The 13,533-nt window shown below is 44.0% G+C and overlaps 1 protein-coding gene across 1 annotated transcript in view; it reads left to right on the top strand.

Annotated features, from left to right (window-relative positions):
* The window catches only part of col4a3 (collagen, type IV, alpha 3), a 117,007-nt gene that overhangs the window by 97,054 nt on the left and 6,420 nt on the right, over positions 1 to 13,533 (top strand). The window contains exons 35-50 of the mRNA XM_035748320.2: positions 113 to 211; positions 388 to 477; positions 1,039 to 1,178; positions 1,414 to 1,540; positions 1,717 to 1,797; positions 1,894 to 1,995; positions 2,330 to 2,377; positions 4,916 to 5,101; positions 5,224 to 5,354; positions 5,707 to 5,779; positions 6,138 to 6,209; positions 7,420 to 7,545; positions 9,475 to 9,573; positions 12,039 to 12,251; positions 12,533 to 12,710; positions 13,209 to 13,323. Of these exons, the coding sequence (XP_035604213.1) occupies positions 113 to 211; positions 388 to 477; positions 1,039 to 1,178; positions 1,414 to 1,540; positions 1,717 to 1,797; positions 1,894 to 1,995; positions 2,330 to 2,377; positions 4,916 to 5,101; positions 5,224 to 5,354; positions 5,707 to 5,779; positions 6,138 to 6,209; positions 7,420 to 7,545; positions 9,475 to 9,573; positions 12,039 to 12,251; positions 12,533 to 12,710; positions 13,209 to 13,323 (1,880 nt within the window). The remainder of the gene's footprint in view (positions 1 to 112; positions 212 to 387; positions 478 to 1,038; positions 1,179 to 1,413; positions 1,541 to 1,716; positions 1,798 to 1,893; positions 1,996 to 2,329; positions 2,378 to 4,915; positions 5,102 to 5,223; positions 5,355 to 5,706; positions 5,780 to 6,137; positions 6,210 to 7,419; positions 7,546 to 9,474; positions 9,574 to 12,038; positions 12,252 to 12,532; positions 12,711 to 13,208; positions 13,324 to 13,533) is intronic.

Genomic DNA, 13,533 nt, shown 5'->3' with positions numbered 1-13,533 from the left:
ATAGCAATATACATTTTCTTCTGAATTGTATGATGGTTATACTGTCCCAAATGTGTTAAGGCCTTTTAGATCTAGTGACCCCTGACCTCTGACTCTGCTCTCTTTTCTCCAGCTCTAAGGGGCTTAACAGGTGCCAAAGGAGATCAAGGTGTGATAGGGCACAATGGAGCCAGTGGCAAGGATGGGATTCCCGGGAGCGCCGGGCCGCAAGGTACCAAGTACCGTGACACACTATTGAAAAAAAAACTGTTTCAATTGCCTACCCGCTACCCCTCTTCTTAATAAATCACTACCATGCCTAGCTATTCAATTTGATTGAGGACACTTTATTAATCCCCAAAAACAATTGTGTATTACTAATATGTTTACCTCACACTTTTCTTGTAGGCGCTGTTGGCGACCCAGGCAGAGATGGCCAGAAAGGAAGTCCTGGTTTCAATGGAAATCCTGGAGTTGCAGGAGATATGGGTGTGCCAGGTAACATACTCAAAATTATAGCGAAACAGGCAGACTACTTACTAAAATCTACATACTGTGTACTAATCGTACTACATATTATTTAGAACTTAATCGTTAGTAAAAATGTAATCTAATGCGCATTTGCGTTGTTTCCCGCCATTCGTTCATTTTGGTATAGTGTTTCCCCTTGCAAATGATCAGCTGTTGTCAAACACACATGGGTCTGAAAACAAGATTCTCTTCCTCAGTAGCATACAACGAATTCCTACTACATGTAGATGAAAAACTGAAATTAATATGACATCCTGGCATTTAAAGCATACAAAATGTTCTACATTTCACATACTTAAAAATATTATATTATATTTTCGCATACATAATCAGTATTTTTAGAGGCTTGACATATACAGAAGGAAACTCCCAGGTTTGTGTTGAAGTTTCCCTAGATATAGATCGAGGATCAGCTTCCCCTCCCTGAATCCTAACCATAACCATTGGAGGGGGAAGTGCAAGACTGACCCAAGATCAGCGTCTAGGGGCAACTTCACCCTAATCATGGTTTATGTCCTTGCTGACCAGGTGTAAAGGGTGAGAAAGGGGGAACAGGAGGTCGTGGAGAGCCTGGTTCATCGGGAAGACCAGGTCCAAATGGAGTAAATGGAGTGAAAGGAGAGCCCAGCCTCCCTGGACCAGGAGCTAAAGGACGACAAGGAGAAAAGGTGAAAACCGAGTACAGAACCCGTGAGGGGCCTGTTTTTTTTCCTGACACCACCTGACCTGACCAGGAAAAACTGCTACATACTGATATAGAACAGCAACAGTTAATATATCAAATGATTAGCAATGTACAAATGTGTTCAGCAGAAATTAAGTCCAACCTACTCTCTCTCCTCTCTTGCATCCTTTCTTTCTTTCCTTCCCACTTTCTCATATCTCTCTTCCTCTTTCTTTCAGGGAGTGCCAGGGTTTCCAGGTTTTCCAGGAGAGAAGGGGGAGATGGGTGTAGCAGGGAGGTTCGGAACCCTGGGGGCCATCGGCCCCACAGGACCCAAGGGAAGAGAAGGACTACAGGGATCACGAGGTCTCTGTCGCCCACCAAATAACAATCACTGTTCCGTACATGCAAACCCACACAACCTCCTCAGGAACTAATTTAGAACAACTACTGCAAAAACAACTTTCCACATACATGTACAAATGTACTCACACACACACTATATTTATTCTCACGGTATCTGTATCTCACGTCTTTCTTAGGACCTCCGGGACCAGCCGGGGAAAAGGGCATTAATGGTCTCCCAGGCAATGCTGGCTGTCATGGCCAGAATGGCCTGCAAGGTCATTTATAATGCATGTCCACACCTACTGAAATGCCATTAGACTTTCCGTCTGTGTGTGTTTGTGATCCTATTAAGCACTGCCTCTGTGTCACAGGGAGCCCAGGATTGGCTGGTGACCCAGGGACTGCAGGCCCCAGAGGTTCCCAGGGTAGAGACGGCATCCCTGGCCCAGCAGGAGAGAAAGGAGACATGGGAGGTCAGAGAACCCTACTACATTCAGATAAAAGGGTTCCAAAAGGGTTCTTCGGCTATCCCCATAGGACATGACTTTTTGGTTCCAGGTAGAACCCTCTGGGTTCAAAAAGAGTTATCCTATGGGGACAGCCGGATAACACTTTTAGGTTCTAGATAACACCTTTTTTTCAGTGTAAAACACTCCCTCCAGGGTTGGGGTCAATTCCAATTGAAGTCAGTCAATCCAGGAAGTGATTTGAATTTAAAATGCGAAAATTGAAAAACGTTTGATATCAATAGCCCTTACACATTCACAGAAATGATATATCTGTGTTGATTGTCTGTTCTCTCTACAGCCCCTGGCATTGGACCAAAAGGCACAGACGGACAGACGGGCCAATCTGGTGAGTCTGTGCTACACACAGATACACTACATGGCCAAAACTATGTAGACACCTGCTTGTTGAATATCTCCTTCCAAAATCATGGGCATTATTTTGGAGTTGATCCCCCCTTTGCTGCTATAACAGCCACCACTCTTCTGAGAAGGCTTTCCGCTAGATGTTGGAACATTGCTGCGGGGACTTTTTCCGTTCAGCCACAAGAGCTTTAGTGAGGTCGGCACTGATGTTGGGCAATAAAGGCCTGGCTCGCAATCGTCGTTCCAATCCATCCCAAAGGCGTTCGGTGGGGTTGAGGTCAGGGCTCTGTGCAGGACAGTAAAGTTCTTCCACACACATCTCGACAAACCATTTCTGTATGGACCTCGCTTCGTTCATGGGACATTTTCATGCTGAAACAGGAAAGGGCCTTCCCCAAACTGTTTCCACAACGTTGGAGGCACAGAATCTTTTAGAATGTCATTGTATGCTGCAGCTTTAAATTTCCCTTCACTGGAACTAAGGGGTCCATCCTAAACCATGAAAAACAGCCCCAGACTATTATTTCTTCTCTACCAAACTTTACAGTTGGCACTCTGCATTGTGGCAGGTAGCGTTCTCCTGGCATCCGCCAAACCCAGATTTGTCCATTGGATTTCCAGATGGTGAAGCGTGATTCATCACTCCAGAGAACGCAATTCCACTTCCAAAGTCCAATGGCGGCAAGCTTTACACAACTGCAGCCGACGCTTGGCATTCCACATGGTGATCTTAGGTTTGCGTGCGGCTGCTCAGCCATGGAGACCCATTTCATATAGCTCCCGATGAACAGTTCTTGTGCTAACGTTGCTTCCAGAGGCAGTTTGGAACTCGGTAGTGAGTGTTGCAACTGAGGACAGACAATTTTTATGCGCTACACGCTTAAGTACTTGGCGGTCCTGTTCTGTGAGCTTGATGCTCTTAGAAGTTTCCACTTCACAGCAACAACACTTATAGTTGACCGGTGCAGCTCTAGCAGGGCAGAAATTTGACGAAATGACTTGTTGGAAAGGTGGCATTCTATGATGGTGCTAAGTTGACAGTCACTGAGCTCTTCAGTACGGACCGTTGTACTTCCAATATTTGTCTATGGAGATTGCATGGCTTTGTGCTCAATTGTATACACCTGTCAGCAACGGGTGTACCTGAAATAGCTGAATCCACATACTGTAGTTGCATGCATGTGTTTTGTTGTACAATATAGATGTCGTGTCTCTGACGATGATAAAATGATATGACATGCTATTTTATCAAATTGATTACCTAACGTTTAATTGATTACATGATTGAATTAAACCATGCAACAATTAAACCATTAATAACCTGGTGTACCACGAAAGCATTAATTTACATAGAGTGGTTATCTCCCGAATCCACTCTCTTAAAGATCTGAATATCTTTTATATCAATAGCAGTGAATTATTCATTGTCACCTTATTCAGTCTCATTCTGATGGTCGTAAAGTACTTGGTTATATGCACGAACCCTGGCTAAAAGTTCAATCAGCAATACAAAAATTGGCTTTATTATTTATTTACTAAATGCCTAAATAATCACACAGAATTACATATATATGCACAGGATAGATCATACATCGATTACTAATTATGTCATAAGAAGCCCCATCACAACCATTTCAGCGTGGTGATCGTCACCTCCACGTGATCTGGTCTCATGTAAATTCCGTTAGATAGAGTAGTCGTTCAACCATTCGCAACCACAGCTCACGCCAGCGTTTGCTTAGTCTAACGTGAATATGGTCACAGGGGGCTTTTGTACTGGGGAAGTGAAGGGCGTGTGTCATCCCTCTCCAACTAATGTCTGTTCACTTGGGTGTGGCCACTGAGTGAGCATAAGTTTACTTATGAAAACAATTATTTCATTTAGAAGCTAAAATCACATTTCATCATCTCACAAATAGTTTCATATTTAAACATTTAAATTGCACAACAATTCCATGTGAATCTGATAACTAGAATGTGTAGACTTTCCAAGATACAATTTATGTCGTCCTATCATCAGATATAATGTCCCAGGCAACAACTGATCTGACATCATATTCTTTAAGTGCCAACGGACCCTTTCAACTGGTTGAGAACGGGAAATATTGTTCCATTCCCCAACATTTTGAAGCTACCATAATCTCAATATGTTAACAAAGGGCTTTCCAAGAGTCCATTCTGTAGAGTGGAGAGAAAAGGGGGAAAGGTATTTATGGGGGGGCCATAAACCTCACCCAACAGAGCAACGTCATGACGATAGGATATACCATGTAAACCATGTGTGCGTACCAATAATATCTCCTGTCATCTCTGTGCTAGTTAGCGACGTTTGCTCTGTTCAAATAGCATGTTGTTTCGAATGTTAAGACAGTGAAATGGGGTTAGTAAAGTCACCTCAATGATCAGCAGCTCTGGGTCTCTCAACCTATAGTGCTACCAGATGGTAATGATTCCCTCCCAAGAGTTGAACGCTACAAAAAGATATCCCTTCACTGATCTGTTCATCTGACTGTTTCTGTAGGACTTAAGGGGGATGTGGGGATACCTGGCCGCTTTGGCCCTCCTGGTCCCTCAGGGCTTTTGGGGGACATTGGACCTCCAGGCCCCCCTGGTCCTATGGGACTGTCTGGAAGTCCTGGCCGGGATGGAATGTGCTTTGAAGGGCTAAAAGGAGACCGTGGACAAAATGGTGTCCCTGGACCCCAAGGTGTGTAGGCTGCATCACAAAGGATACCCTCTTCCCTACTTGTGACTTGAGCCGTCTGTTTAATTTTTTTGGCTTCATTGCTTCCATGACCTCTGAGCCTGCTCCCCCCTCTGTGTATTTAGGTATGCAGGGGCCACGGGGACCTCCTGGTCCACCAGGACCTGGCTTTAAAGGAGATAAAGGGAACAAAGGTGCCATGGGTCTCCTCGGTACACCTGGGTACAGAGGAGACACAGGGGTACAGGGCAGACCGGTGAGTCACACACCACTGATTTACTCACCCATGCTTTAAGGTAGACTCCGTGAGATGACATCATCATAAAAGTTGGGCCAACTTCCCACCGATAGCCAGATATCCACATAAATTGTTGCCACTTCCCAATGTGAACGTGTAACAAGGGAGAGTCCACACATGAAGAGCCGATAATCATAATTCATAAAGATGTAACCTTGCACACAGACACGTGAATTAGGGGTGAAGTTTCCCCTAACGACAAATCTAGTAGCATTTCCCCCTCCCCAATCCTAACCTTAACCAGTAGTGGGGAAAATGCAAAACTGACCCAAGACCGAATGGGTGTGCTGAATAGGATGTGTATTCACAGGGTAATGATGGCAGACCAGGTGGTTTGGGAGTCAAAGGGGAGATGGGACAGTTAGGAGACATCGGACCAAACGGTAATAACCAATCTGACACATTATTAACAAACTCTATACTTTCAGAATGTAATTGATGTTACTATACTGTAGGTCAGAGCTGCAACCTTCATCTGGGGAAGGCAATCCATAATGTTACTGTGGCAATCCAACATTTTACTGTAGTCTCAGACCGCAATACTAGCACAACTGTTAATGACATGCTAACATACTCTAGTCAGCAACTCTTACTGTATAGCAAACATCTCACAACATCCTATACTGTAGTGTTATTTATTTGTGCAGTTATCTTAACTACTAAATCAGTGTCAATGGATCAACCAATGTCCTTTTTATTGTGTTTTTTTACAAATATATGACACAATGTGTGGTATTTCAGGTCAGAAAGGAGATGCAGGACCTGCAGGACCTGTAGGTTGCATTGGACAGAAAGGGCAGTCTGGAGCACCAGGTAGGATGAGCACTCACACCTAGGGTACTGAGTTTTTCCTGGTCAGGTCACATGGTCAGTTACGTTGGGCCCTCCAATGGACACGAACTGACCAGGAATTCTGTAAAAATGGCTGCCGTTTTACAGGCTCCTAACCAATTGTGCTATTTTGTGTTTTTTTTTTATTGTTGGTAACTTATTTTGTACATAATGTTGACGCTACCATCTCTTATGACCGAAAAGAGCTTCTGAATATCAGAACAGCGATTACTCAACTCGAACTGGACAAAGATGTTTTATTTAATGTGTCTAATGCGAAGGATATAATGCTGCTCGCTCCCAGACAAGGCCCAAATCCCCATCATTCGTATGAAGAAAATAAGGAAGTACAGGGGGTGGAGATCAGGGTGCCTTGTGAAAATTTGTCGGTGAGTGGTTAACCCGCCTCTACCATCCGTTCTATTGGCCAACGTGCAATCACTGGAAAATAAACTGGATTAAGCTCCGTTCGAGACGATCTTACCAACGGGTCAATGAAAACTGTAATTTCTTATGTTTCACCGAGTCGTGGCTGAACAACGACGCAAATAATATACAGTTGGCTGAGTTCTCCGCGCATCGGTAGGACAGAACAGCTACGTCCGGTAAGACTAGGGGTGGGGGTGTGTGTCTATTTGTCAATAACAGCTGGTGCACAATGTCTAATATTAAGGTAGTCTCGAGGTATTGCTCACCTGAGGGAGAGTACCTCATGATAAGGTCATAAGCTAACAAGAAAATGCTCATCCAGAAGCGTCTCTCCTAGTGCCCAGGGACTTTAATGCAGGCAAACTTAAATCCGTTTTACTTCATTTCTACCAGCATGTCACATGTGCAACCAGAGGAAAATAAACTCTAGACCACCTTTACTCCACACATAGAGAAGCATGTACAAAAAATCTGAACACCTATTGTGAAAAACTAAAGCAGGAAGCACCAGAATGCTTCTGGAATATGTTCATTGGCATTGTCCCCATAGAATAATACTTTGAAGAACCCTTTTCGGTTCCATGTAGAACACTTTCCCCATAGGAACCCAAAAGTGTTTTTCCTGGAACCAAAACGGGTTCTTCAAAGGATTCTTCTATGGGGACAGCCAAAGCCCTTTTTGGTTCTTGATAGCACCTTTTTTACTAAGAAAGTGCAGTTGCACTAAGTGGCTATCCTGAGGTTTGATGGTGCTGTTTTGCAGGGCCTAGGGGGAAAGATGATCTCACCATGGTGGTACTGATCCCCGGAGAACAGGGGCTGCCGGGTGACCTGGGGGGCAGAGGAGAGCCTGGACCCACAGGAGCTCAGGGACGCAACGGACCACCAGGTACATGAATGGATTGTGTGTATGGTGTGGGTGTGAGCTGGTGTGGGTTTGAGTGCATGCATGGCTGTGTGTGTGGGTTTCCTTGAGATGTCTGATGTGTGGATTACTCTCACCCTAAAGCTCTAACACAGCACTCAAATGAATACAAAAGTATACAGTGCATTCGAAATGTATTCAGACCCATTTACTTTTTCCATATTTTGTTACGTTACAGCCACATTCTAAAATTGATTAAATAAAACTATTTCCCCATTAATCTAAACGCAATATCCGATTATGACAAAGTGAAAACAGGTTATTAGACATTGTTGTCTATAAAAACAGAGATACCTTATTTACATAAGGATTCAGACCCTTTGCTATGAGACTCCAAATTTAGCTCAGGTACATCCTGTTTCCATTGATGATCCTTGAGATGTTTCTACAACTTAATTGGAGTTCACCTGTGGTAAATTCAATTGATTGGACATGATTTGGCAAGGCACTATATAAGGTCCCACACATGACAGAGCATTTCAGAGCAAAAACCAAGCCACAAGGACAAAGGAATTGTCCGTAGAGCTCCGAGACAGGATTGTGTCGAGGCACAGATCTACGGAATGGAACCAAAAAAAATGTCTGCAGCATTGAAGGCCCCGAAGAACACAGTGGCCTCCATAATTCTTAAATTAAAGAAGTTTGGAACCACTTGGCCAAACTGAGCAATCGGGGGAGAAGGGCCTTGGTCACGAAGGTGACCAAAAACCCAATGGTCACTCTGACAGATCTCCAGAGTTCCTCTGTGGAGATGGTTGTCCTGTTGAAAGGTCCTCCCATCTCTGCAGCACTCCACCAATCAGGTCTTTATGGTAGAGAGGCCAGAAAGAAGCCACTTGTCAGTAAAAGGCACATGACAGCCCACTTGGATTTTGCCAAAAGCCACCTAAAGGACTCTCAGACGATGGAGAAACAAGATTCTTTGGTTTGATGAAACCAAGATTGAACTATTTGGCCTGAATGACAAGTGTCACGTCTGGAGGAAATCTGGCACCATCCCTACGGTGAAGCAGGGTGGTGGCCGCGTCATGCTGTGGGTATGTTTTTCAGGGACTAGGAGACTAGTTAGAATCGAGGGAAAGATGAATGGAGCAAAATACAATGACATCCTTGATGAAAACCTGCTCCAGAGCGCTCAGGACCTCAGATTGGGCTAAGGTTCACCTTCCAACAGGACAACGACCCTAAGCACACAGCCAAGGCAACGCAGCAGTGGCTTCGGGGCAAGTCTCTGAATGTCCTTGAGTGGCCCAGCCAGAGCCCGGACTTGAACCCGATCAAACATCTCTGGAGAGACATGAAAATAGCTGTGCAACGATGCTCCCCATCCAACCTGATAGAGTTTGAGAGGATCTGCAGAGTAGAATGGGAGAAACTCCCCAAATACAGGTGTGCCAAGCTTGTAGTGTCATATCCAAGAAAGCTGTAATTGTTGCCAAAGGTGCTTCAACAAAGAACTAAGTAAAGGGTCTGCATTCTTATGTAAATGTTATATTTCTGTTTTTATTTTTTATATAAATGTCTAAGAACCTGTTTTTGCTTTGTCATTCTATGGTATTCTGTGTAGATTGAGGGGGAAAACAATTCAATACATTTTAGAATAAGGCTGTAATGTAACATAATGTGGAAAAAGTCCAGGGGTCTGAATACTTTCCGAATGTACTGTACATTATCTATGAAATGCTTGAGTAACTTTGACATTTAAAAAATAATCATGCAGATTTGACGTTTTCAACCATCTGTGATCATGCCTAATCAGTGTGAAATCCACTAACCACTACATAGGTAGATGACACAGTTCCTCATAGGTCTCAAACTAATGTGTATCAAGGATTCACTCATCGGTATTATGTCCAGTTCATCACTGAAGCCATGTGTTATTGTCCCCTGCAGGACTCCCAGGTCCAAAAGGTGTCTTGGGCCTAAATGGGCCAATAGGACTGCCTGGATTCCAGGCAGCCAAGGGAGACAGAGGGTTCCCTGGACCACAAGGTGGGCTTAATGGACAACCTACTAATCAAATGTACAACAAAGCATGTGTACAATCACGCAGTACAGTGTACTGCAAGCAGTTAGGCAGTTACACCAGCGGGCCCTGGTGGCATTTAAAAAAAAAATATATATATATATATATATATATATATATAAATATAAATATATATATATATATATATATATATAAATATAAATATATATATATCAATATAAATATATAAATTCTGTATTTGGCAATACATTAATAAAACCAAAAACTTACCTTGAAAGAGTTGCAGTGTTGGATAGCCTTTACCAGCTAGCTAACATAACATAACATAGCATTCCTCTCTGTTTGAGTCAGGTTGTTGAGTAGGCTAAATTAGCTGCATTGCTAAGTAAGTAAAAGTTCAACTAAGAAGAATTACAGGCCTCTCTCATCTTTTTAAGTGGGAGAACTTGCACAATTGGTGGCTGACTAAATACTTTTTTGCCCCACTGTACATATGAAATGGGTAAAACAGTATTTAAACCTTATTAAAGTAACCAGAGTTCATTGACTATATACATAGGGTCTCTAAGGTGCAGGGTAGAGTACCGGGCGGCAAGTAACAGTGACTAAGTTCAGAGCAGGGTACTGGGCGGAGGCCAACTATTGGGAATATTTAACAGTCCCTCTTTCTCACACTGCTGCTTCTTCTTCATTTTTTAAGAAATGAATTTGTTTAAAACTTTTTTCTCTCTTTGAGTCAACTACTTTGAGTCAACTACTCACCATTAAGGAATACCTAGGATAGGATAAAGTAATCCTTCTCACCCCCCTTAAAAGATTTAGATGCACTATTGTAAAGTGGCTGTTCCACTGGATGTCATAAGGTGAATGCACCAATTTGTAAGTCGCTCTGGATAAGAGCGTCTGCTAAATGACTTAAATGTAAATGTAAATGTAAATGTATGCCCTGCAGTGCTATCTAGCTGTAGCTTATTCTCTCAGTACTAGATTCTCTGATCCTTTGATTGGATGGACAACATGTCAGTTCATGCTGCAAGAGATCTGATTACTGTGTAAGTCTATGGAAGGGGGTGAGAACCCTGAGCCTCCTAGGTTTTGTATTGTGAAGTCAATGTACCCAGAGGGAGATGGAAAATAGCTGTCTTCTGGCTACACCATGGTGCTGCCCTAGAGGGTGCTGTTGAGGCTACTGTAGACCTTTTTCTCAAAACAGTGACCCTTTACTCCGTACACTGTTGAAGCACCTTTGGCAGCGATTACAGCATCAAGTCTTCTTTGGCATGACGCTACAAACTTGGCACACCTGTATTTGGGAAGTTTCTTCTCAGCAGATTCTCTCAAGCTCTGTCAGGTTCGATGGGGAGCGTCGCTGCACAACTATTTTCAGGTCTCTCCAGAAATGTTCGATCAGGTTTAAGTCCGGGCTCTGGCTTAGCCACTCAAGGACATTCAGAGACTTGCCCTGAACCCACGGCTGGGTTGTCTTGGCTGTGTGCTTAGGGTCGTTGTCCTGTTGAAGGTGAACCTTCGCCCCAGTCTGAGGTCCTGAGCGCTCTGGAGCAGGTTTTCATCAAGAACTCTCTGTACTTTGCACCGTCCATCTTTTCCTCAATTGTGACTATGTCTCCCAGTCCCTGCCGCTGAGAAACATCCCCATAGCATGATGCTGCCACCACCTTGCTTCACCGTAGGGATGGTGCCAGGTTTCCTCTAGACGTGACACTTGGCATTTAGGCCAAAGAGTTCAATCTTGATTTCATCAGACCAGAGAATCTTGATTCAGTCTTTAGTTGCACTCCAAGTGGGTGGTCATGTGGCCTTTTACTGAAGAGTGGCTTCTGTCTTGGCACTCTACCATAAAGGCCTAATTGGTAGAGTGCTGCAGAGCTGGTTGATCTCCACAGAGGAACTCTAGAGCTCTGTCAGAGTGACCATCAGGTTCTTGGTCACCTCCCTGACCAAGGCCCTTCTCCCCCGATTGCTCAGTTTGGCTGGGCAACCAGCTCTACACAGAGTCTTGGTGGTTCCAAACTTCTTCAATTTAAGAATGATGGAGGCCACTGTGTTCTTGGGGACCTTCAATGCTGCAGAAATGTTTTGGTACCCTTCCCCAGATCTGTGCCATGACACAATCTTGCATCGGAGCTCTACAGACAATTCCTTAGACCACTGACATGCACTCTGAATTGTGGGACCTTATATATATAATATATACACAGGTGTGCGCCTTTCCAAATCATGTCCAATCAGTTGAATTTGCCACATGTGGACTCCAATCAAGTTGTAGAAACATCTCAAAAATGTGGAAAAAGTCCAGGTCTGAATACTTTCGAAGGCTCTGTATACCAGAGGCTCCTCATCCATACATGGAATCTTACTTATTATCCCTGAATGGCTCAAATACAGAGTGCCCAAAAGTGTTAAACAGTGTCTGTGAAAAGAGACTAAGTCCATGGGATTGTTTCCTCAGGTATCCAAGGTGAGCAGGGGACTCCAGGAGCCAAAGGCCCCCGGGGCTCTCCAGGTCCTTACTTTGCCGGGCCAATAGAGGACGGCTTCCTATTCACCCGTCACAGCCAGAGGCAGAATGTGCCCCAGTGCCCAGGGGGCAGCAACTTCATCTACTCCGGATACTCCCTCCTCTTCATCAACGGCAACAACAGAGGTCATGGCCAGGATCTGGGTATGAGTACACACGCACATGTGCATGCGCATCCATGCATGGATGCACATATAAATACATACACATGCACGCATTCACACAAACACACATCCACACGCACACACACAGATATCCATGAGCATACACTATATAACCCAAAGACAGACACACAGTCTCCGGTGAAGAACCCACTCCCTGCCGTTCTGTTTGATAACAGAGCAACGGTTCAGTCTCCTGGATATGCTGCTGTCTGCTCAATAGAAATACATTGATTATATTTCTCTGGTTTGCCCGCTATCCAGGTACACTGGGAAGCTGTCTGCCTCGTTTCTCTACCATGCCCTTCTTATTCTGCAACACGGACAGCACGTGCCGCTACGCCTCCCGTAACGACTACTCCTACTGGCTGTCCACGGATGAGGCCATGCCAAGCGACATGGCCCTCATCTCTGGTGGTTCACTGGAGAGCTATGTCAGCAGGTGCTGCTCTAGTTTACACTGGTTTGAACAGATTGTCCTAGACATAACACAGGAAGGAACTTGATTTTCACTCCATACGTAAATAAGGGAAATCCCCACTCTGCTGGGTAAAATGCCCCTGAGGGGATGTATTGAATTAAATTAGGTTTGCAAAATTCTGGTAACTTTTTCCAATATCCAGAAATCCCAGTTGGAATAGTGCGGAATCTTCCAACCAGGATTTTTTTGAAAACCTGGGAATTTTGTAAAAGTTATCGCAATTGTGCAAAACTGAAGTGTCATTGACAATTATGCTGGGATGACAAGTTTCCTTGTCTGCCCAAGCATGTTCTTCCGAGTCAATGTAATGTCTGTTTATGAACCGATGTGTACTGTGTATGTATGTACTGTGTATACAGTATGTCTTTTTTTAAACTGGCAAATAAAATCAATCAATCAATCAATCATAGCGTATTTGCACTGTATTATAACTTGGTGGTCTCTCTCTCTCTCTTTCAGGTGTGCAGTGTGTGAGACCAAAGCAAACATCATCGCTGTTCACAGTCAGACCAACCAGATCCCTGTTTGTCCACGGGGCTGGCTCTCTCTCTGGGCTGGCTACTCTTTTGTCATGGTAGGAACTACAGTCTGAGAAAGAGGAACACTTGTATGGATGGGTTAATTCCGTAGCTGCCTGAACATAATTTTTACCTGATCAGCAAAAACTCAAGGCCAGGAAGAAATCTAGGCCATAGTATAATGGCGGTTAATTAGTAACTGAAAACTATGCTTACTTGCTTATGGTGACGCAGTGCCATAGCAATAGAAAGGCTAGAGAAGGGTT

The sequence above is a fragment of the Oncorhynchus keta genome, chromosome 33 (genome assembly GCF_023373465.1).
Source record: "Oncorhynchus keta strain PuntledgeMale-10-30-2019 chromosome 33, Oket_V2, whole genome shotgun sequence".
NCBI lineage: Eukaryota > Metazoa > Chordata > Actinopteri > Salmoniformes > Salmonidae > Oncorhynchus > Oncorhynchus keta.
The sequence above is the reverse complement of the archived record's forward strand: the minus strand, read 5'-3'. Positions and strand labels throughout refer to the sequence as shown.